General features: G+C 39.6%; 1 protein-coding gene across 2 annotated transcripts in view; it reads left to right on the top strand.

The window, feature by feature from the left end:
• The window catches only part of opcml (opioid binding protein/cell adhesion molecule-like), a 453699-nt gene that overhangs the window by 177128 nt on the left and 253531 nt on the right, over window positions 1–23040 (top strand). The window contains exon 2 of one of the 2 annotated variants that reach the window (XM_088088419.1): window positions 13126–13201. In XM_088088419.1, the coding sequence (XP_087944545.1) occupies window positions 13126–13201 (76 nt within the window). Of the gene's footprint in view, window positions 1–12558; window positions 13202–23040 lie in introns of those variants that run through there. The other variant, XM_088088418.1, reaches the window with a different exon arrangement.

Below are 23040 nucleotides of genomic sequence, written 5' to 3'. Positions count from 1 at the left end.
CAGGATAACCCCGAGGTTTCCTGCTTGACTTTGAGTTATGAGAGAGAGGGATTCAAGGTGAGAGCAGACACTGTCGGAAGTGAGAAGAAACAGAAGTGAGCAAGCAAACAAACAGCTAATGGTTCTGCGATTGAAAAAAAAAAAAACAACAAACGTTTTATATGAGGAAAAATTCACTTTTAGCCATTGAGCCTTTTAGCAAAAACAGTTTGTGCACTAGGGCATGGTAATATCATTTGTTCTTTTGGATTGTGTTGTTTTAGAGAACACCAATAATGAGTCCTGGATCCTAAAGTCTTTTAGCATTTCAGCACCTCCAGTTCCCTCGTCTCAAAGTCAGTAGTTTTTTGAACATGTTTTGGGTTACGAGACTTAAATAAGGTCTGTGGTTAAGTCAAGCTGAAGAGACTCTCACCTTTTAATCTACGTCAATTGTGAACTTTGAAGCTTTTATGAGTCTTAAAAAAGCAGGTTGCTAACAATTGGCTAAATTAGAATACAGAATGTCATCACGCAGGGGGCAGAGTTAAGATGTTAACAGTAGTGTAGTTGGTTCATAGCTTAATGTTAGCTTTTTACTTCTGTAATTGGATTTATTTCTCAAAAGTCCTTAAAGTGGTGTTCATCTGTAAATATTATCTCAATGAATAAAATACTTATTTCACAATAATCGCACACAATTATCATGAAAATAAAAATTATAAAGGTATTACTAACTATCAGGAAATACCATGATAATCATGATAGCCGTTACATCCCTACTACAGATAAAAACATGGAAGCTAGCTAAAGTTGCATAGTTAACTTGCTGTGGATGGACATAAAAGGCTGGTGGATTGAATGGCAGCACTGACAGGTATTTCTCTAACAAAGCAACAGGACACAAAGCTGGCTGCTAAAACATAAATCCCTGTACACTCTCTTTGCTTCTTTTGCCAACATCTTTGTGTATTTTTTCCCACATTCACGGAATAACAGCATTGCATTTTTTTGATCATTCTCTCCCTGGAGGATGTTAAATGATGCCCTCTTTAGCTCCAAGTCCCATATGATGATAGGAGACTAATTAATGCAGTCACAGCTGTGTGTTTATAGAGTATTTTACAACAGCCAATGCAGCCCAGCCAGTCCTAATCAAGGACTGGAGCTATCTGTTTTATTAATGCTGGTGTGGCTGCAGAAACACATGCACTCTTTGTTGTCCTTGTTGATGCCTTTCATATTTCTCGACTCTCATAAAGACCGGATGCCTTAATGCAGGAGGATTTAGTGTTGACCTTCAAGCGGCTTTTATGTCCATTACTTTTAGTCAATAGAGCTGCTCAAAATGGTTGAAATATCGACAAATTGGATGAAGAAGTTTTAGAAATTGAGTGCACAGTTAAGGCTAACATGTTTCACATCAACACTGCGTCTCTGTGGCTTTTAATTCCGACACACGCACAAAATACAGTCACGCAGAGGTCAGTGGAAGAGCCTGTGATGGTGTATCAGCATATCTGCTGAGCGCACGCCTGCTGGGAGCACAGAGAATATTACACCTATTGATAACACAGGATGTCTGAACATTCAAATCATTTAAGGGTAGCAGCTTCTTAAATAATTCATGCCCTCACGCCATGCATACATTGACTGACTTTGCAACACATCGCGCAGCATTAGCAGAGCGGGAACTGGGGAGGGCCGGGATCGCATCAGATGTGACAAAGACCGGCACAACTCCTTGAAAGCAAAGAAAGACCAATCTTGCATTTTAAAGGCTGGCTGCAAACATAAACAGCCTTTTGTTCCACACGCTGTGACTGAAGCTGAGGCGTCTGATTAAAGCTGTCTGATAACTCTAGACTGAGGCAGATGTAGTTATCTGAGATCAAAGTTGGAGTCATGTGCAGCTCTCCATGCCAGGAGCACTTAAGCTCCTACACAGTATAAAGCAGACCTGAATCAAGTTGCTATTTGATTAAAAATAAAAAAAATGTCAGACAACAGAAGCAATCAGTCTGTTCTCGAAGAGAAAACCCAGCTAGTTCTGCACTACGGGCAATTATGGTGAACAAAACAAAGCAGTTATTAGATTGGAAATTATTGGCGATACTGATTTGCAAATGTTTCTGAACTAATCATTTGAGCAAAACAATACTCAAATGCCCACACATGCCCATGATGAGTGATGGGGGCAAACTCCACAGTCTTCGTTGCACTATTGCAATCAAAACGTACATGAGGCTGATGGAGTAGAACATATTGATCCGCATTTATCAATCCTGCATACAAACCAGCGCAGATCCAAGTGGAGAAATCACTCTGCCATAGAGTTTGCGTAGGGCTGGGCCATATGGCTTTAAAATAATATTGCGATATTTCGAGGCTATATCATGATACATGATATATATCTTGATATTTTTAAATGTCCTTTAAATGAGCGTTAACTACTAAAATACAAAATTATTGAATTAACTGCAGTTACAATAAAGTAGCTACTGTCATATACCAAAGCGGAATACACTACTGTTATAAAATTTGATAAAATACAGTCATAAGGGAGTAAAATAAAGTACTTTTATAATGAAATTTTAAAAAATATTGTTATAATTAAATAAATCAAAGCTGGACCCATGGTGCTTTTATTTTTGAAGGACCTGGCTCGTCTCAGGCAGGAAGTGTTGATGTTCTTGTTGTGGACTTGAAGCGTCTGATCAACAGTTGTATGTTAGTGTTAGCAGACAGTTAAACAGATACTGTGGAGCCTTTAATTGGAGGATTAATTCACTGTGAGCGGCAACAATCCAACAGCTCTCCAGCTGAAATATTGCAAAGATTTGCATGTTGCACTGGTGCTCCTTGGTTGCAAAATGTGACTTAATAGTCGCGATTGGAGCTCTGCAGATACAAACATGCCTCACCTGCTCACACTACTGCCAATACCACTCTTTAAGTTAGACTGATACCACAGCGCCGTTAATCATGATGATTTATTCTCTGCAAGCTGGAAACACACTGGCCGTGTTCCAGTTGTAAACTAAACTGGAATATTACACGCAGTGAAAAGCATTGTGTTTGATGTTTCAATCTGATGGTGCACCATCTTGATAATTTTATGCATAATGTGATGTTAATTCCACTACAGAAGAGACTTGATGATCACTAGGTGTGGACAAAAGTGCATATATCGATATCAGTATCAGTTATCAGCCAAATGAGTTGAAAAATATCGGCAAATGGGATAACGGCAAAAAAAAAAAAAATCTAATATCATGCATCCTTTATATTAAACTGTTTAAAAGACTCAATAATACCAAAATCCAGAGAAGTCTGGACTTACTGTGACTGACTGCAGTACTTACTACAGGCTGGATGGTATCTAGGGACAAAAATAGTTAATTATTTAGCTGTTGAATAGTTGCAGGAGATTTCATTGCAGCAGGAGAGAGTATTCTTTGCTTGGAAGTTTCATCATAATGGATATGTCTGAATGGTAAATCCTGTTTTAGTTCAATTGTAAATTGTTCTCTTGTAAGGATCGCTTTTGTTGGATAAAATAATTGTTCTGTTAATGTGTTTTTAATAGTTCGTGGTAATAATATTTATTTTATTTTATAGGTCAGAATGTTGTCATTTTGGACTGACCATCATTCTGTTAACAGACATGCAAACACAGAGCGCTCAGTTACATGTTGCAAATGAAACATCCCCCAACATCATGGTGCTGGTAATAAGAGGGTTCAAATTACCAGACATGGAGGTGACTTGAAGGAAGCCCTGCTGAGACAAGAAGCATATTGGATCACTAAATTAGAGACTGTTAAGTCTTTGGGAATAAATGAGGACCTGGATCTCAGAGTCTTTCTAAAATGTCATGTGAAAGAAACTCAGAATCCAAACCATGAGTACGGTAGTGGGCAACCTTTAAGTCGAGCTGCTTTCTCACAATCAAATCACAGCATCTTGCCATGGCCGCCGAACATAGTATGTTGGTCACCTACGCGCTCTAATCAAGTTCAATGCTAAATACCATGGCTTCTTTCTAACTGCTCCCCCGTATGTTTTCTGCAATGTCTTCAGTGCATTGTGCTGTCTGGGAATGTCTTTTCTTCTTGATTGTATTGTCTCTTTGTTTGGTAAGCCATTAAATAAGACTTCTGAGCTACAGAGCAAAACCTCCTTGAACAAACAAATGCAATAGTTTGTTGCTTGCCGTGGCAAAGACTTTGAGGGTGTTCGCTTGTTTTCCATGCATCAACAGGGCACATTTGATTGGTTGTCCTTAAAGATTTATTGGTATCAAAATGGCATTTAACACTTCAAACATTTTAAAGACATAAAGTACTCAGAGCATGGTCCCCCTGAAGCCCCACTCTTATGTCCACGAGGGCTGGAATACTAGCTAGCAGGCCTCTGACTGTCAACCGAGCAGGTCTTTGCAGAATGTGTGTGGCTGTGATAAAAATGGCTGCAAAAGAGGTAACTTGGCATGCAGATGAGATAACACTTCAACATTTGCCAGGGGCGTAAATATAGACAATGCAGGCGGTGCAGTTGCACTGGGGCCCATGACGTGGGGGGCCCAACAATGTGTTCCCTGGAAAGGAGATGTTTGTGAGTTCAGATTGCCACCTCACTTTTGTTCAAAGTTTCACAATCAGAGTCGGGTTTTATTGCCATTTACATATACAATGAATTTGACTTTGTGTTTTGCTGCAAAACAATTAACATTAAGGAGGAATAAAAATAGTAAATTTAAATTTAAATAGAATAAGACATAAGATAAAAATATAGACACAATACAAAAATATAAAATGAAAAATAGAATATAAAAGAGAACTTATTTAAATAGTTGCCATTTATGTCATCAAAAAGGCCCACCCCACCTGCACCATGGTTTTGCATGAGGCCCAGTGTTTCTCTGTTGAAGAAACACTTTTTGTATATTGCCAAGAAATTGATTATTTCTTGCTTTCTGCATTATTTTGCGGTCTTAAATTCCACCAGATCCATGAATTTCAAAGTATGTGACTTCAGAAACAAATTGCTTGTATGTTACCAATATCCAGCATTGTTTATGGTCCTTATGGCTCTGTTTGTGGTACGCATATTGATTAACTTGGAAAAAAAAGTAATTTCATGGTGTCAGTGTTGAACATGCTCAACCTGAACAACCTGTGTTGTATGCTCTAATAGTAGGGGGAATCTTGAGTTGTGGGATTTGTGTGATCATGTTCACACCTCCAATGTAGATTTAGAGTGTTATGAAATTATGAGCTTTATTTAAGCATGGTGTCGCTAAATGAGTGTTGTATATGTCTTGAGAGAGGTAGCTGTGACTGAAATCTCAACACTTTATTAATAAACCAACATAGAGGTGATAACAGTGTGCAGGAATTCACCTTTTTTCGTTGAAATTTGATCTTTGGGGGATTTAATTTGCCACACCACAAAAGAGACAGCAAGTGGTGTGCGTGTTGCTTTCATTTGTAGTTCAAAATGAAGTAGTTGTTTATGTTTGCAGAATAATACACCATAAGTCAGTGAAGTGGATGTACTTTGTTTGCTGTCAGAGTGAAGAAGTGCTGAGGAGTCTGTCACCATGCTATTACTTAATGTCCTTGCTGTTTAACAGTTAGTGCTCAGAGTCACAAGAATTACAATATTATAGTAGCGGATGAGTTCATGAGATTGGTGATTGACTGACATCCTTTATTATCTTCAGTGACAGTATGTAACAGTACATATGACAAAGTATGACCAACGTACATACAGTTACAGTATGAATATTTGGCATTTAATTTTCTTACTTAACCCTTGAAATCTCAGTAATTTGGCTTGATGTCTTTAAAAAACACGAAGAGGTCAATGAGCAACTTAACAAGAAATGACCCAAAAATTAACTTGCAAGAAATTTACCTGAAAGTCAGCAAAAACAGAGAAAAGTTAAAAAACAACAACAGAAAAACATGGACATATGCAAAATATATATAAAATAATAACAAAATATTAAGAATAATCATTATAAATATATTTGTCTGGATTTTATTTATTTTTTACATTTTCTTCTAATTATCTCTGTCTTTCTCTTTCTCTTTTTCACGTCATTTTCTTATCACTATTTGCTAATTTTTGCAATTTGCAGGCCATTTCTTGTTAAGTTGCTCATGCCTTTTTTTCTTTGTTTGCTAAAACAAGGTCTTGTGGAGAATGTGGATTATTCTGATTAACCAGAACATAATTTCTGGAAAGACACATTGATGTTAAGTTTTTCAAATGTAGTTTGAAATAGAGCATTACAGTTTAGAGTATAATGATTTTGTTTTTAATTCATTTATTTTGTTTCTTTGGTGTTGCTGTTATTCTGGGTTATCTTTTGGTTGATATAGGTTGTGCAAAAATGAGCCTTGGGCTTCAGCCTGAAATAATCTGTTTTGCATGATGTATGTAACTGAAATAAAATTATTTATTCATTCATTCAAATATATTATTTGGCACTTTGAGCACCATAAGCCAATTGTTATTTAGTTCCATTAAATAGGAAAGAAGGCAGACATCTCTAAGGCTGATACATCCAACACTCAGAACCTCACACCTAGTTAGTTGGATAGACAGCACCACAGATAAGAGGAAAAATATGTATTTTTGATTTTTGGGTGAACTGTTCCTTTAACCAAAGCTGTGTAAAACATTTATCTATGAGCTTAGACAAAAGAACATGATTTCTGCTATTGTTACAAACATGTTCTGTCTCATTTCAAATGATTTCACAAAACTTTGCTGGACTGACCTCAGAATGTCAGCCTCTCATGAATAAGTTGCATAACATTAGTGGTGGTGTGCCAGCAGAATCCGAGCGTCTGCAGATGACTGAATCCATTGAGCAAGCGCTCTTTATTCAGTCTACCCATGTTTTTGCTTGGGTATGAGCTTGCTTTGGTCAGAGGCCGGCCCATTGTCTGCTAGCTCTGCCCATCCTTGCATGATATGAATGAAGATTAGCATGGATTGTTTGAATAAACCACCCAGGGTCTGGTGTTAATGCGTCGCAGCAGGAAATTATGTGAATGTCACTGCATGTATAAGTGAAATAAATGAGAAACACAATCTGCCTGGAAGAGCCAGACTGTATACGGCTGCAACCAATCAAAAAGACGATGACTTAAGTGAAATGGCTTTGTTCATTTGAGCATGGTAAAATCAATATGTCCACCCCCTGTTTTAGAGCATGGGTAGTTGATCTAGGCCACAGAGTTTCGCTTGTTTTTTTTTTTGCTCTCCCCCTCTTCTTGTTTGTGCGATACATCAGGAGTGATTCATGTGGACTGTGCAAAGAACAATGCCATTCTAATTTGTCATTTCTGCATGCTTGGCACCTGCGCTCGTGCTGGAGCTGTGGCAAGGTCATCGGATGCACCTGACCTGCTGTAAGCCAGAACAATGAGGGTCAAAAACGTAATGCACGACATGGATTGAAATGGATTGCAGGGTTATTGTATCCCCCAAACAGCCCTGTGCAGAACTGATTGCTGCAAATACTTCTCCTTTCTCTTAATGGTGTTATTAAACCGTCTTCATCCTCAGTAGTAAATTGATAGCCACCAAGATGTTAAAAGGAAGTCACATGACCAAATGTAGCGGCCGTAATCGACTGAGATGGGTGTCTGTGAGCAAGTGCCTCAGCCCAACCCCCCCTCTCTGTACCCTTGACTCTAATTAAGACCACATATCTTAGATTTTGCTGAGGTCAGGGAGGGATTTTAATTTAAAAACCATTAAGACGTGCACACAGTCAGGACTTGTGTTGCATCCAAGGCAGATATAATTTTAATTAAGTCTTATCTTTGCCCAATTTCTCCGGCACAAGACATCGTCATAATTCCTCAATAATAACCTTCGAATAAACTGAACAACATTAGTAAATGCGATGGGCTGCTCGTATTACAAGTATTTACTGACCTGTGTAATGCAGGCTTTTACCTTACATCATGCCTAATCATGTATGTTAGTCTGGCATTAGAATCAGGGTCATTTACATGGTATTTATCATCTGCTTTAAAATGGTTGGAGCAGAAGAAATAGGATATGCACACAGAGAAATAGAGTGTCTCAGGGATTACTTTTTTCTGTAGGCCAATGCCGAAGTTGTATATTCTGTCTTGTGTCTACCTGCCACAGGGGCTGCTAATCTGGTGCAATTAACCTTTTCTCCATCTGAGATTAAAGTCCATTGTGCATTGCCCCTGACAAATAAACAAAAATTATAAATAAATAAAGCATCACCATGGTTTCCTTGACAAAAAGCCTATGGGATTTTTACATTGGATTTTGGATTATTGCAGAAAATTAACAACAGCATAATATAAAGGTAATGATGCTCCTTACAGGGCAGGTAGTAGCAGTAGCAGAAGGATACCTAGAGCTCAATATGTAGACACGTAATTCAGCTGAAAAGCAGCAAAATGCAACAACTTGGGATGAGAACCTGTTGGTTGATAACAGACCTTATTTTTGGCACTCAACCAACAACCCATCCAAGAAACCCATTGACTTTGAGACGAGGGGACTGGAGGTGCAGATATGTTAACTCATTTAGGACTCATTTCTGGTGTACTCTATGTATTGTTAATGATACCCGAAAGTCCACTACCATTGTACTGATGTTTTTTGTTGTACTGTTGGGAAAGTGGGCGATAAAACCTTGAGAAAGCCTAACACCTCCTAAAAGGTATAATTGACTTTTTGGCACTGTATTGTTCAGTGCACTTAGTAGGTTTATTGTACAAAGAAACACTTTTATTAAGGAGTCAATTGTATTAGACACAAGATTGATGAACTGACAACATACTCAAGCCTACAAACACAAGCCATTAATGCTTTCACACTTCTACAAATATTTGATTCCAGACAAGAACAATACAATGTGTCACTAGTATCTCTCCCAGCAATGCCATCCGAAGCCTTCTGCGCTTTCCCATTTGTTGCCTCCCATCCAATATCTTAACAGCGTGCCCAATTGATGTTAAGGTAAAGAAATTATCTTGTTCAGTTTTCTCATGAGACCCAAAAGCTGTCATAGTAATCCTGAGTGCTGCTGTTAGATGCACAGCAAAGTGCCACTCGCGTCCCCAGTGGCCAGCATCCCTGTCGTGCATACAGATATGATTGGGCAGGAGCACATTAGTAAACAAAGTCAATGTGGTTTGCTGAAGTTCAGACTCTCTTTCCTCAAAGGTTACTCTCCTCCCCACCCGAACCATCAAACACATGAACTAAATAATCTATTATCTGCCTTTCAAGTTTGTATAAAATGACACATTACAAAAGCCTGAGGCCTCTGAGGAATCACCAAAAAAAGGGATCAGTCATCTGATATATTTAATTTTTGACTACATGTGAGCACAATGAGAATGTACAAAAATGACTTTTCTGATCAAAGGTTTCCAGCGTCTGCCTACAGGGCGGTTATCTACTGTAGCTTTTAATTAAAGACATCAATACAGATCTTTCCAGGCGGAGGTCAACGGGACAACATTTGATTAAAATGAACTCTCTCATGTCATTTTGAGGGTTCTTGAATTGAAAAAAAGCCCCTGTAGAGAGGTTTTCTAAATGAATCCATTTCATTTTAAACTACAGCATGTCACACATTCTGACAGGAAACAAACGCCTGATGTACACACGGATCTGTAGGCTGAGTCTTTGCTTAAGAATCATTGCCTAAAATGAGCGATGACAAGGGAGTGGTGATGTAAAGGGTGACAGCACAGAATTATACCCCAACCCAGTCCCCAGAAGCAAATGTAAGCTTTATACATTTCTGAAAACAACAAATATGTAACATTTCAAATTCCATATGTATCATAGCAACATTTCTAAAGTGACATATATGAGCTGACGTCTTCTTCACCTAGGTGAGATGGCTGCCAATCTGCAGAAAACTGTTCGAGAACAAGAAAACAACAAAACCAGTCGTGTTTTAGCAAGTCATTGCTGTGTTTCCATCAGCTTTTTAGGCCCCAGTGTTCATGTTTTATAGCAAACTGTCGGTCTGTTTCCATCAACTTGTTAAGCTCCAGTGTTGGTGTTTTGTAGCACTGAGTTTCATTGATTTTTAAGGCTCCAAATTTGGGTGTTTTGTTATGACCTTGTGATGTGTTTCAGTCATCTTTTTAAGCTCCAAAATTTGGTGTTTTGTAGTGACCAGTTGGGGTGTTTCCATCGGCTTTTTGGGCTCCATTGTGGGTGTTTTGTAGCAAAACGTTGATGTGTTTCCCTTGGCTTTTAAGGCTCCAATTTCGATGTTTTGTAACACTGAATTTTCACTGGCTCTTCATCTCCAAAGTTGGGTGTTTTGTACTCACCAGTGTGTGTTTTCATTGGCTTTTTGAGGCAAAAATGACCTGCCAACCCTCCATTTCTCCCCAAAAATGTGCAATGCCAACATTTTTCCTACAATGCAATACAACCTGGTCCCAGGTTTGCTGTGCTGTTACTTGATCAAACACAAATAAATTTAGGGCATCTTGGTACAAAATTCAAATAATGCAGGTTTTGAAACAAACTTGCATGCTTTGCCTGGCTGGTGGTAACCTAAGTTTGGCTGTTGATGTTAAGAACACCTGAGCATGCACATTAGGCCACACAACTCAACTTTTTTTTTTTTTTTTTTTTTTATAAAACAAGGGATTTGTTTTCCAGGTCTAAATCACGCAATAAGTAGAATTCTTGAGGAGGATGATGAACATTCTCCCTACAGTTCAATTCAATTCACTTCATCATGAGGGGTCCTTGACTGGCTTCATGTCATGGTAGCTAAAATAGATTCTCCCTGAACTCACATTTGAAGAGATTTTGTTGTTCTAAGTGCTACAACACTACACACAGTGTGAAACATATTAATAGAATAGTGTCCTTGAATCATTCTCTTATTGGAATAATTTCAAGTGAATTTAATTACTGTGAAATGTAACGTCCTCATTTTGTTGTGTAACCTTCAGGCCTCTTGGTGCCACAGCTGGTCTCCTTCGTTAAAGGCCACAGTCTGCAAGTGATCTCAATTAGTGTGAAAGTGAATATTCTAACACATCTAACCATCTCTTTGTATATACTGTGAGAACTAAATCCTGTTGATTTCGTTGCTAAACTGCAGACCACAGTTCAAGACCAACAAACAACAAAACCAGTTGTGTTTCAGAGTTATTGCTGTGTTTCAATCAGCTTTTAACTTGGGTGTTTTGTAGCAATCTATTGATGTGTTTTCTATGGCTTTTTAAGGCTCCAAACAAGGGAGTTTTGTAGCAATCCATTTGTATGTTTCAATCTGCTCTAGGATGGGTATTAAGCAACCTGACAGTGTGTGGCATTTTAGGCTCAAACATGGGTGTTTTGTAGCGACATATCAGTGCGTTTTTATCAGCTTTTTAGGTTTCAAACATTGGTATTTTGTAGTGCTTGTTTTGTAGCGACCCCTCGTGTGTATTACTTGGCTTTTTGGGATCTAAACTTAGATGTTTTGTATTGTCCCGTCAGTGTGTTAACATCTTGCATTGCCACTGCATTCTTCGTAAAAGTGAGCTGCTTACCTCCTTCATTCCTCCCCGAAAGTATGCAAAGTCTCTTTTTGCCAAAGGTTCATCTACTTTTCAGGCTCGATGATTTAATTATTACTATTATTCTGATTTTATTATTGTGAAGTGTAATAAGTCCGCATTCTGTAGTGTAACGTCCAGGCTTCTGGTGCTCCAGCTGGTCTCCTTGTGGTTAGAGTGTTTCCAGTTACTTTTAAGGCTCAAAACTCAAGTGTAAAGAGCCATTTGTTTGTTTCATCAGCATTTTAGACTTCAGATGTCGTTGTTTTGCAGCGACCCGTCTGTGTGTTTCAGTTGGCTTTGTAGGGTCCAAACACGGGTGTTTTGGAGCAACCCACTGATGTGTTTTCAATGGCTTTTTAGGCTCCAAACACAGGTAATGTGTAGCGACCTGTCAGTATGTAGTTGGTGTGTTTTTATTAGCTTTTTAGGATCCAGATGATTCAATTATTATTATTATTATTGTTATTATTAGTATTATTATTCCAATTTAATTATTGTGAAATGTAACAAGTCCACATTTTTTTTGTGTGACCTTTAGGCCTCTGGGCACTCCAACGGGTCCCCTTTGTTAAGGGCCACAGTCTGCAAGTGATCCCAATTAGTGTTTAAGTGAATATTCAAACACGTCTAACCATCTCATGTATATATTGAGAGAACTGAATCAAGAGTATGCATGGGTGCTAGCTGTGATAAAACCTGTGTAATATAAAATAAAAGGACATTTGTCATGTTGCTAAATAGAAGTGTCTCCTGTAACGCCCCTTAAGGGCCCACTGGGGGTCCCTGGACCCCAGTTTGGGAGGCACAATGTGATCTAACCAGTATGAGAACACTGCAGGCTGCAGACCATATGGTCCTCATGGTACAGGCAAGTGATGCTACCTGGCGATTAGAAGGGAGGGGGGAGGGGGGGAGAGAGAGAGGGAGAGGGAGAGGGGGAGAGAGAGGGAGGGAGAGAGAGAGCGAGAGAACTACTTCAGGAGCTGTAGCCTACTTATCGAAAGAAAAAGATACTGAAGCGAATTGAGCCTTTTTGCTTTGAGTGTACACAGCTTTGCACAGTCTCACCGAGACGACCAAAAGAAAAGGGGAACACCGAGGGAGAGAAAAACATACAAGACTTGGCTGATGCATCTATCGGAGAGCATCCATTTCACGGCGATTACAGTTTGAAGCGGAGGAGACGGTGCGCATTTCTCCGAGAAAACGCGGCGCTTTTTTTCTCTCCTCCGAAGTCAATTTCCTAGAGCGGCTCGCGGGCGGAGAGACACTTTTTTTCTCCCCCCTCCTCCTGCGTTTATCGACACGCACAGTATTTCATAACAAGCCTGTTTACTTGGAGCAAAACCAGGTCGTCCACAGTTCCAGCAGCTGACACCGCATCTTGTCTCGTGGAGTGGAATTTGCGATCGAGACGCAAACGGGAATTATCAAGTTTTCCTGGAAGTTGCGCAGTGACAGAAAATCATGGGAATTTGTGGCTATTTGGCGGTGCCTGGGAAATGCCTTGTGGTCCTCGGACTTAAATTGTTATTCCTTGTACCTGCAGGAGTTCCGGCCAGGAGCGGGGATTCTGTATTAAAGGACAACATCACCGTGAGACAGGGGGACAGCGCCGTCCTAAAGTAAGTCTTTTCACTGTATTTCATCTCCACATCACTAAAATCATCTCCTCTTGCGCGCGAGAGGGGGGTTGACTTGGTGTGTTGGTCCAAACAGCTAATCAAGTGCAACGGTCCAGGAGTTATTAAAGGTCATCATAACTGATATGAAAACGCACAAATGCATGTTTGTTTTTTTTCTGTGGATTCGAACTAGTGATAGAATGCATGCGTGCCATTTGCAAGTTATATAACGTGCAGAAGTCGGTGTTTAGCTTCTCGTGCTCATTGCCCTTGAATGTTATTGATTCGGTTGGTTAATGTCTTGTTGAGGATGCACAGAGCTGAGATACTCCACTTCAGCATCGGGAGGGGTTGTGCACATATTGATTTGAGTATGTGATACAAATGCAATTATAAGTGTAATTTTCAGGGCTGTTTTGTTTTCGTTACACTTCATGAAATGTTTTGGAAGACTGGGTAGAGTCTACAAATCCCTATAATACTGACATGTTCTCCATAAATCATATATGGATGATAGAACTGGAGATTAAAAATATATCTTTAAATCTTCAGCTCTGAAATAATATTCATGCATAGTTGATATATGATAGTGTCCTTACACAATTACTTGGCCATATTCCTATTTTTTGTGCCTATAAATTGTATTGTGTGTTTGCTGTAGTTCTTTGTGTAAGAATAGACCAGGTGTGGTGCTAGAACTTCAGGATCCCAGTGAAAAGATGGGAGAAATGGACCTGCTCCACCCACCCACCCACACACACACACACACACACACACACACACACAAACACACACATATATACATACATACTATACACACACACATACCCACATGTATACATGCTGTATACACATACACACAGTCAGTCTTGTATTGTACACAGTAGTGCTTTTGCATCCTAAACATAAATAATAAACTGCCACATAATTAAACTGTACTTACCTGTTATCATAACAGATCATCAGTTAGCTGTCTGCTTATCCTTAAGGACTGCGGGGAGGTCTGAGTCAATCCCAGCTGACACTGGGTGAGAAGGAGGGTAAACTGGACAGGCCACCAGTCAATCATATGGCTGACATAATATAATATATAATATATATATAATATAATATAATATTTTTAAAAACAATTTTATTTATGTTAAGAAAAAAAACGAAACTGTAGTGATCAGTGGCGAGGGCTGACTATTAGGAAAAATTAGAAATCTAAAAACAATATGTGCATACAATAGAAAATAAGCACCACAAATGGACGTGAAAACAATATAAAGAATCAAATTGTATCCATGATTTACAAGTCAAGTTATTCTTATAGAACGGGTCGTATGATTTCAAACACATTAGCGCCCCACAAATGACGTTACATCCTTAACACATAGTTACGTAATAAATGTTAACAGAAGTTAAATGTCGGCAGTAACAGTTATGATGGTTAGGTTTAGGAAAAGAAACACAGTAGGGATGTACCTTAAAGTGATTCAGCCTTCAAGTCCAGGAAGAAAGCTTGCATTTTTGTTGCTATTCCAACACCCCAACCTGCCTCCTTCAGGGTTTGTATGGTCATGAAAAGTCATGGAAGCCTAGAAAAGTCATGGCACTTTCAAATAGCAATTTCCAGGCCTAGAGAAGTTTTGAAAAACTATATATACCCTCAAAGTTTTGTAAAAGTCATGGACTTTTGTTTCACCTCTATAATTACACAAGGAGTGTAGGAAATTTGAAAATCCATTTTGGTGGTTTTTAAAGAAAAAATAAGTTTTCTCTCAAAATCTCCAATAACTTCAATAGTCAATAGTTTTTATAGAAAAAAGGGCCATTTTTTTTTTAAAGAAAATATGCTTTCTTAACCCGTGGCATGCTCTTTAAAAATTGCTATTTAAATAAATGTAAAATATAGCCATTTAAAGTTGTATGCCCCTTCATTAAAGCCAAAATAAAAAACTTAAGTCACTCCCCAGTGCTTAAAAGACAAATTGACATGCCTCCCCCTTTTTGAACTACCCCCTCCCCTCTCATAAATAATGAACAGTCCCGAAGTTATATTCACTTCTAATCATGTATGAATTCTTTTTTTATGTAACATATCTTTAAAAAAGCTATGATGAAGTCATGAAAAAGAGTCGATAAAGTGTATTGATGGTTGTGTCAGAGAATGTATGGTCTTTAAAATTTGCCTCAGTCAGGAAGAAGTCATGGAAATTTATTAGTAAAAATGTGCCGCTCAGGACCGCCTTCTTGTTTACTTCAGTTGGCGCAATGGTCACATGATCCCAGCCTTTCAGAATATGTGGGATATGTATGAATTTGGGTGCATTATTTTTGGTAAGATAATATACAGTTTGTGAGAACAGCTTGAGCAGTTCCACATATCTGTCTGGTGTTACAGATGTTGATGACAGTCTCAAATGCCAACTGAAGTGTGATTTACCAATGTGCCATAAAAGCAGACATGTGAATTTGTGCGAATAATGCAGCTTCTTGGTACTGTAGTTATTATCATACCTTCAAAAGGCTGTACATTCACCACCTTGAGCCATCAGTGCAGGTCAGCGCAGTTCAGCTGTCTCCAGGCTGGCTGAGATATGAGCCATTCAGACAAGAATAATTGTAGCGTTTGATTACTGTTGACACAGATGAGCAGCTAAACAGCTTGCTGTAGCACCTCGGGTAGATGAGGTGGAAGGTGCTCATGCGCCATAGCGCCATAGCCGCACCAGCTCACCACAGAGGGGCGTGGGGAGGTGTTGTCCAAGATGGAGTTCAATTTAGTTTCTCTTGTGCAGCATCAGAAAACAGTCTTTCTCAGCAACTTGTTAATCACGTCTTCATTCTCAGCCGTCACAAATTTGTGCTGGCCTCCGCTGATTAGTAGAACTTGTAAAGTAGTCTCTTGGATCCGCTGAAACCAACCATTTCACTCCCTTCACTTTGCATGGCAACAGGCTAAAATCCACCTCTTGGTCCTTTGTCACGCTGATGCTGAGCTGAAATGGTTGCACCTGCAGCAGCTGACGAGACTCTTTCGGCAGCAATTCTCCGTTTCTTGCCCTAACCTATGCCCCCCCACAACAGAGGAGTCATCAAATCACTCATGGAGCTGCCATGACCCTGAGTTGAATCTTAAAAGGAGAGGTGTAGAGAGCGAACTGGAAAGCCGACAATACAGCTCGGCGTCCCTATGCTTGCTCCACAGTGTATCCAATGCACTGCCCTGGAGGGAGATGAACTGCTGCCTGTTAGTGAGCTAGTCAGTCCATAATCCAGGAAACCATGCTATCCTACTGCATCGCTTTGAGCTTCTCCCCAAGCAGGAGGGGCTGGATGGTGTTGAAAGCACCAGAGAAATGAAAGGACATCATACTTATCCTGCTTCCAAGCTTCTGCGGGTGGGAATAAGGCCTGTGGAGCTGGTATATGATAGCATTGTCCACACATTTGACAGCTAACTGGTACATGGCTGAAGCACCCTGGGGCCAACGCTGTGAGGAGCCTCAGCCTCGCTAGTGAGGAGCCTCTCTAACTCCCATCACACAAGTGGCAGAAGCTTCGGAGGGCAGCTGGCTGGTGAGCTTAGCACTAGATTTGGGTGGCATGTAATATTTCATACCTCTACCTTCGTGAAATTTCAGCGAGGTATATCGTGTATGACAGTAGAGTGTGCGGCGCTAACACTCACCCCCATGGCAAAAGTAATATTCTCACACCCTTATTTACAGAGATATACAACTGTGAATTCAACTTTCTTTTGGTTAGGGAAGACTGATGAGGCTTAATTGTCCCATTAACTTATCTTAAAACACACTTCATTCAAACTCAACAGAAACACAATAGAGAACGAGAACTGCCCTTCTAAAAACAGAAATGTCTCTCCTTTGCATTTAAAAAAAAATCTACGGTCATATGACAACACTGTAAGAACAATCCTCATGTACACTGATCTGCAGTAACAACCAAAAAGTGGTATGTAATATGCATGTCAGGCCAGTAGTTGGTGGTGTAACTACGTAGTGACACACCATAGAAGAACATAATGCGTGACGTGCGACCTTGACATCACGGTCCACGCATTGCCAGTTTACTCGACGGCAGAAGGGAGTGTGTTTTTAAAAGATTAAACACTGGAAGTCAGTTTCAAAAGTTTGCGTTTTCAGGCCCCCAAAATGCTGTTGTCATGTGTACAAAAGACCAAACCGCAGCAAAAGTTTAATGGTACATGCAAGAACCGTAAACGGCCCCTAAAACTCTCCCAAACTGTTTTGGTTCGTCATGCTAGTAATCTAGTAAGTAAGTCCACTGTTCCAACAATCACCAGCTCTGGTTTGGTCGAAATAAATCCTCAATTCACCAAGTTAGATGATGTGGCCGCCAGCCGTTTACAGCCCTGCAACTTTTTCCTCCACCACTAGGTGTCACTGTCTCCTTGAGCTCAGCTGCCTGTTCTACCAGTAGAGACCGGAGACTGAGCTCTGGTGGTGCCTGTTGTGCACTACATACAGAGTTTAATAGAAAGGGTAGCACCTGTATTTATGAATGCAGACCGTTAGAATTTCTAAATACCCTGGTGTACTGTAATACCATGATACCACTCAGGTTGGTGGGCCAGGAGCAGGAACCCTCGGAGAGGAAGCCTGAGAGCAGGGTGACTGTGGCTTTGACCTCTAATTTGATGGACATAATAGGAAGAGTAGACAGGCTAAAATTGGTAGGTGCTGCAAAATTGTCTGGAACAACTAATTTTCAAATAAATTACAGTGTTTGGAACCTGCATTTTTGCCACACAAAAAGCACTCTAATATATGATGTATTTTTATTATTGCTATTTGGAAGTCAGTCACGTCAGTCATGTCACTTTGGCATGTCTGCGACAACACTGAAGGTAAAATTGCTTCATATCAGGAGCATAAAAGTTGTCAAAAAGAGAGTGTTAAACAGCAATTCAAGGTTCCATTCCAGTCTGGCACTGTTACCTTCTCTATCTCAGATCAGGAGTCCAAAAAAAGGATGCTGTAAGCCAATTCACAGTGGCTCGTAAAGGGTTAAATGCTTTTAGGGCCAGAGGATCTACAACAATAGTGTGATCCTGGCAATATGTTTGAATGAAAGATTGTTGCATCTGAGTGATTTCTTGTCACTGGCAAAATTCCTAGGGTGCTATTTTATTTCTACAGGGCTGTATTATTAAGACAGTCAAGGGCAACACAAAGCAGAATCATTCTCACATAAAGAAAGCCACTGCCAACGGGAACTTAAGCAGATGTGAGCGGCAGAATAATTAGCATCATTCAACACGGCTTTAGTAACAACATTATATTATTTTTTTTAAGGAATGGAGATCACCAGGAAAAAACACTGCCTGGATGACAGGTTAGAGGAATGAGAAGTCGATGCTAATTTTGAGCCAATATACTATGGACACAATTTTATGTACTTGTCTTTAGAGGGGGATTTTCACGTGCTGGTAATTTCATTCATATCTAGATTATTTGCACATGACTGATTCTAATTGGCCAGGGTGTTTCCAGTATTTGTGGCAGTTGTATCAAATATCTGATTCTTATTAGCTGAGAGATTTGAGGTTGGGTGACACACTGAACATACATGCCTGATGATGGAGCAACACGGGCATAGTTCAAAGTGTATTTGGGGATAATTAAGCAGCAAGATAGGTGTTGCATAATGTCAGTGACTAAATATGTCAGAATCTCAGCAATATTAGTATTGGAATTATAGGCTCCAGAACTGGTAATATCAACCGCTGTACCAATATTAAATAGTTTTAAATAGCATAGAAAAATATCAAAAAGTACTGCTGACAACATGAGCAATCAACAGTGAAAATACTCAAAAATACATGACCAGCTTACATTATCACCTTGCCAAGTTCTTATTCGATCAAAATGTTTTGTAAATGGAAATTGAAATACAAAGCACAGCGGTGTGATTTGGTTTTGATCAACTACCCCCTTTTGTTGCTTGTGTTGTTTAATTTCCTCCCAATTAAAATTCCTCTATTTTACGACTTTAAATTTGATCACATCCAAAGCACTCACTGAGCAATGAATGGCATATCAAGGTTGCCCAACATTTTTCAGGCCAAACATTTGTTTGTTGAAACAGCATGCTTTCAGATGAAATGAAATTATCTGGGGGAGCTAAATAAGGTGTTTTGTTTTTTTTTGTTTGTTTATTTATTTTTTATTTTTTTTCAAATTTGTTCCGTTTATTTTTGACTGTTCTAGCTGGCATTTAGAAAGAAAATCTATTTTCTCCCAATTTCAAATGCCCAGTTTCTTCTACACTGCAGTTCTTGTCATTGCAAAGCCAACATTTAGTAATCCATGGGTTCCCTGTTGGCCCCATGCCGAATGCCAACATGGTTGGGTTTACCCAAGTGGGCCCCAGATAAGATGCACATTTTATGTCCATACCCACTTGGTACCCAGGTAGCATGATCCATGTGAGGCCCACTCTGGTAAACCTACTCACATAGCCAACCAGTGATTTACCATGCACATGGGCCCCATACAAAAATGTTGGCTAGGTCTAAACTTGGGCAGTATGTTACATTTCATACCTTAATATCCTCCTAAAATTTCAGTGGGGAATACAGTATATGACAGTGTAAGTGCGCTACTTACATAGTAGGTGAGCTACTTACTTTCAGCTTTTCAGACTACTAAATACACAATAGAAACCCACAAAATGTTAAGAAAAAAATACCCTCACACCTATTTTCCTTATCAAACAGAGAAATACAACAGTACACCTTTTAAATTCAACTTTCTCTCTGTCACAGAACACTGACAGGGCTTAATTGCCTTTTTAACTCATCATAAAAAACAAACTTCATCAAACTCGACAGGAACAAAGTAAGAACTGTCTTGGTTATTCTCTCTAGTAATCTAGTTAGTAATTACCATATTCCAACAATCACCAGCTCCAGTTTGGTGGAAAAAAATACTTAATTCACCAACTTAGATATAAAAAAATGCAGTTATTCCCTACGTTCTCTCTCTGCCTGCTGGCCATCAGCTATTTACAGTCCTGTAACTTATCCCTTCACAACTAGGTGTCAGTGCTCTGGTCGTCTGTGCTGTGCACTACATACAATATGTTAGAAAGAGGAGCGTCTGTATTTATTACCGTAAAGACATACCTTTGGGATTTCTAAATACCCTGCTATACTGCAATACTGTGATGCTGCACAAGCCTTGCAGGAACTGTAGAGGGCTACAGACAGACACCTCTGTGACACCTGCAAGTGATAGAGTAAAACCAAAGGGTGGTTCACACTGTCCCACTTTCAGGTCCACCCCTCATAAACAACTACAGTCACAAGTGCAACAACAAAAACTAACACCCCTCTCTGGCTTTCGCCCTGTGATCAGGGCCAGCTGTGCTCATTGGAACATTGGAGTTGTTCAATAATGTTATTTTCTTTGACCTGTATATGTACACAGGCTAGGGAAACACAGCATCTTAACACTAAAGCTTTGCTTGCATGTGCTCAGCCACCCATGTTGAACCACTTAAACTGTGTGTAAGGGTTCGTGCTCACACCACCTCTCCTGTAGTCACAAATGAATTTCATTCGACTGACCTTCTCTGCTTCTAACCACAGTCAATGTGCACCATCCATGCCTTTTATTCCTGTGTATTCAGCCAGCTAGCATCCAGGAGAGAGGTGCAGGACCTTGACAAAAAAATTCTCCATTCAGCTTTGGGTAACAGCTGTCCAGCTTGCATCCTATGTGTCACTGATCAGAGAGAGAAGAGAAGCCTGGTTTTGGGGAGCAGGTTGTTAATCCTGTTGTCTCTATTGTCTTTAAGCAGAGCAAAACCTGCCTCTCATTGTGACAGTAATGTTGTCTTATAGCTCACCCCCCACCCTGAATGAGAAGCAGCACACAAAGCTTTGTCACTACCTTTCTGCTGCTGTTTTAGGACAGGTCTGAAAATATGAAGTGAGGGCTACTGCCTTCTCTCACTGTCACTGGCCCCGGCGCTCTGTTTCTGACAGGCCCTTTATAATTTGGCTCCCTGTGGCCCTTCTCCCAGGTGGACAGATTAGCACCAGAGGTGGCTGAGGTAATGTGCGGCTGACCCTTGGCACAGTCCCCGTCTTTGCCTTGTAAGCCAGAGTGTGGAGAGCTGAATGGCAGCTGATGACAGGCCTATCTGAGTAAAGGTGCAGTCACATGAGAATTGACAGCCCTTTTTTGAAGAATGGTGTGAGCTGAATAGTTTCATGTGCCAGTAGAACTTTTTCTTGCTGTAGGAGATTGGAGGTGAGTGTGTTGCAGTCATAGTGCTTCTTTTCTCATCATGTGACCACCCAGCTCTGTGTTGAATGACTCTGGAAAGTGAGCATGTTTGAGGGCCGGCTGACGCAGAAAACTCAGGGTGAGCGCATTTTCTTGTTGTCAGCTCTGCACTGAAGTGGAGATGGGATATGTTAGGGGGTGTCTAATAAAAGTGAAAATCGAAATCTACCTTCCAGACAGTCAATCTCAGTGCCAGCTCGGTAACATAGGTCAGATTTTAGATCTCAGTAACCACAAATGATGTAGATTTTAGCCCAAGGATACTGCCTGCTCTCACTCCCAGGGTGCCAGAGTACATTGCTTGGGCGGCTTTGCCCTTTAGTGTCTGCATGAGACGCACCAGGTTGTCAACCAACTCTAATACAAACCCACTTGTGTCTTAATTAGACATATAGAGCGACGGTCCACCATGTACAGAACCATGTATAGAGGCTGTGTCCTTGCTGCAGTGGCTGCAGGTTCGATCCGGCCTCGGCCCTTTGCTGCATGTCGTCCCCTCTCTCTCTCCCCCTTTCATGCTTAAAACTGTCTTATCGATTAAAGGCAAGAATGCCCAAAAAATAATCTTAAAAAAAAAAAGCCCATGTCACTTTGGTTTATGCTCCTAACACCTCCCACCCAGTAATTTTTTAGGGGTAGGAAGAAAATTGAGTCACATCAATATTGTGATTTGTTTTTATTTATTTTTTTTACTCTTTTGTCTCTTCCTTTATTTTTTTCACTTAATTGATAGAATAGTTACTATATTTAATAAACTTTAATAGACTTAATAGATTTTTTAGGTGCCTGAATCGATATAATTGAAATGCAGAGGTGGAAAGGGTTGGCACTTTCCTTGTGGTAATATGTAAGTAAAATGATTTCAAATTTCAATTTCAAGAAAAAAATAAGGCAAGGCAAAAAAAAATAGACAATGCCAAACGGTCCAAGGACGTGGACCTTCAGCTAATTTAGCAACCTGAATTCAGCCAGCCCATTATTTTCCCTATTTTTAATAAGAAAAAAATGAAATAAATAAATAAACAAAATGTCACCACGACTAGATTGATGAGCAGGGACAGCCAAATATAGAAGTTTTAGTTAACCTAAAAAATTAATTCTATTGTACCTGAACAATTAATATAAGTAGGTAAAGTTTATTTAATATAGCAGCTTATTCATCGCAAGGTCATGAATTTTTTCATGAGTACAATTGCTAAAAATAACACTATAAACAGCAGTTAGTAGTTTCTTTACACCTTTTCTATGCAGTATAAGATGCTGCTGAAATAAAACTCAGAAAGCGTAAGGTGATGCTCATTGTTTCTGGAAATATATCTCATGATATACAGTCAGAAGAATATGATTAAATGTTTTCAAATGGTCTAATGTTAGAAAAAGCAGACAAAAGACAAAAGTCCCAATAACTTATAATCTCAATACTTAAAAATGGCAATACATATGGAATCAGCACCACGTGTTGAATTGGGACATTAGTGTATTGTCCCAGCTGAAGTGATTTTCATATCTCATTCA

This window comes from Plectropomus leopardus, chromosome 15, assembly GCF_026936395.1.
Source record: "Plectropomus leopardus strain MGB_pleo_1.0 chromosome 15, ASM2693639v1, whole genome shotgun sequence".
Lineage (NCBI taxonomy): Eukaryota > Metazoa > Chordata > Actinopteri > Perciformes > Serranidae > Plectropomus > Plectropomus leopardus.
This window is presented reverse-complemented; position numbering and strand designations above follow the sequence as displayed.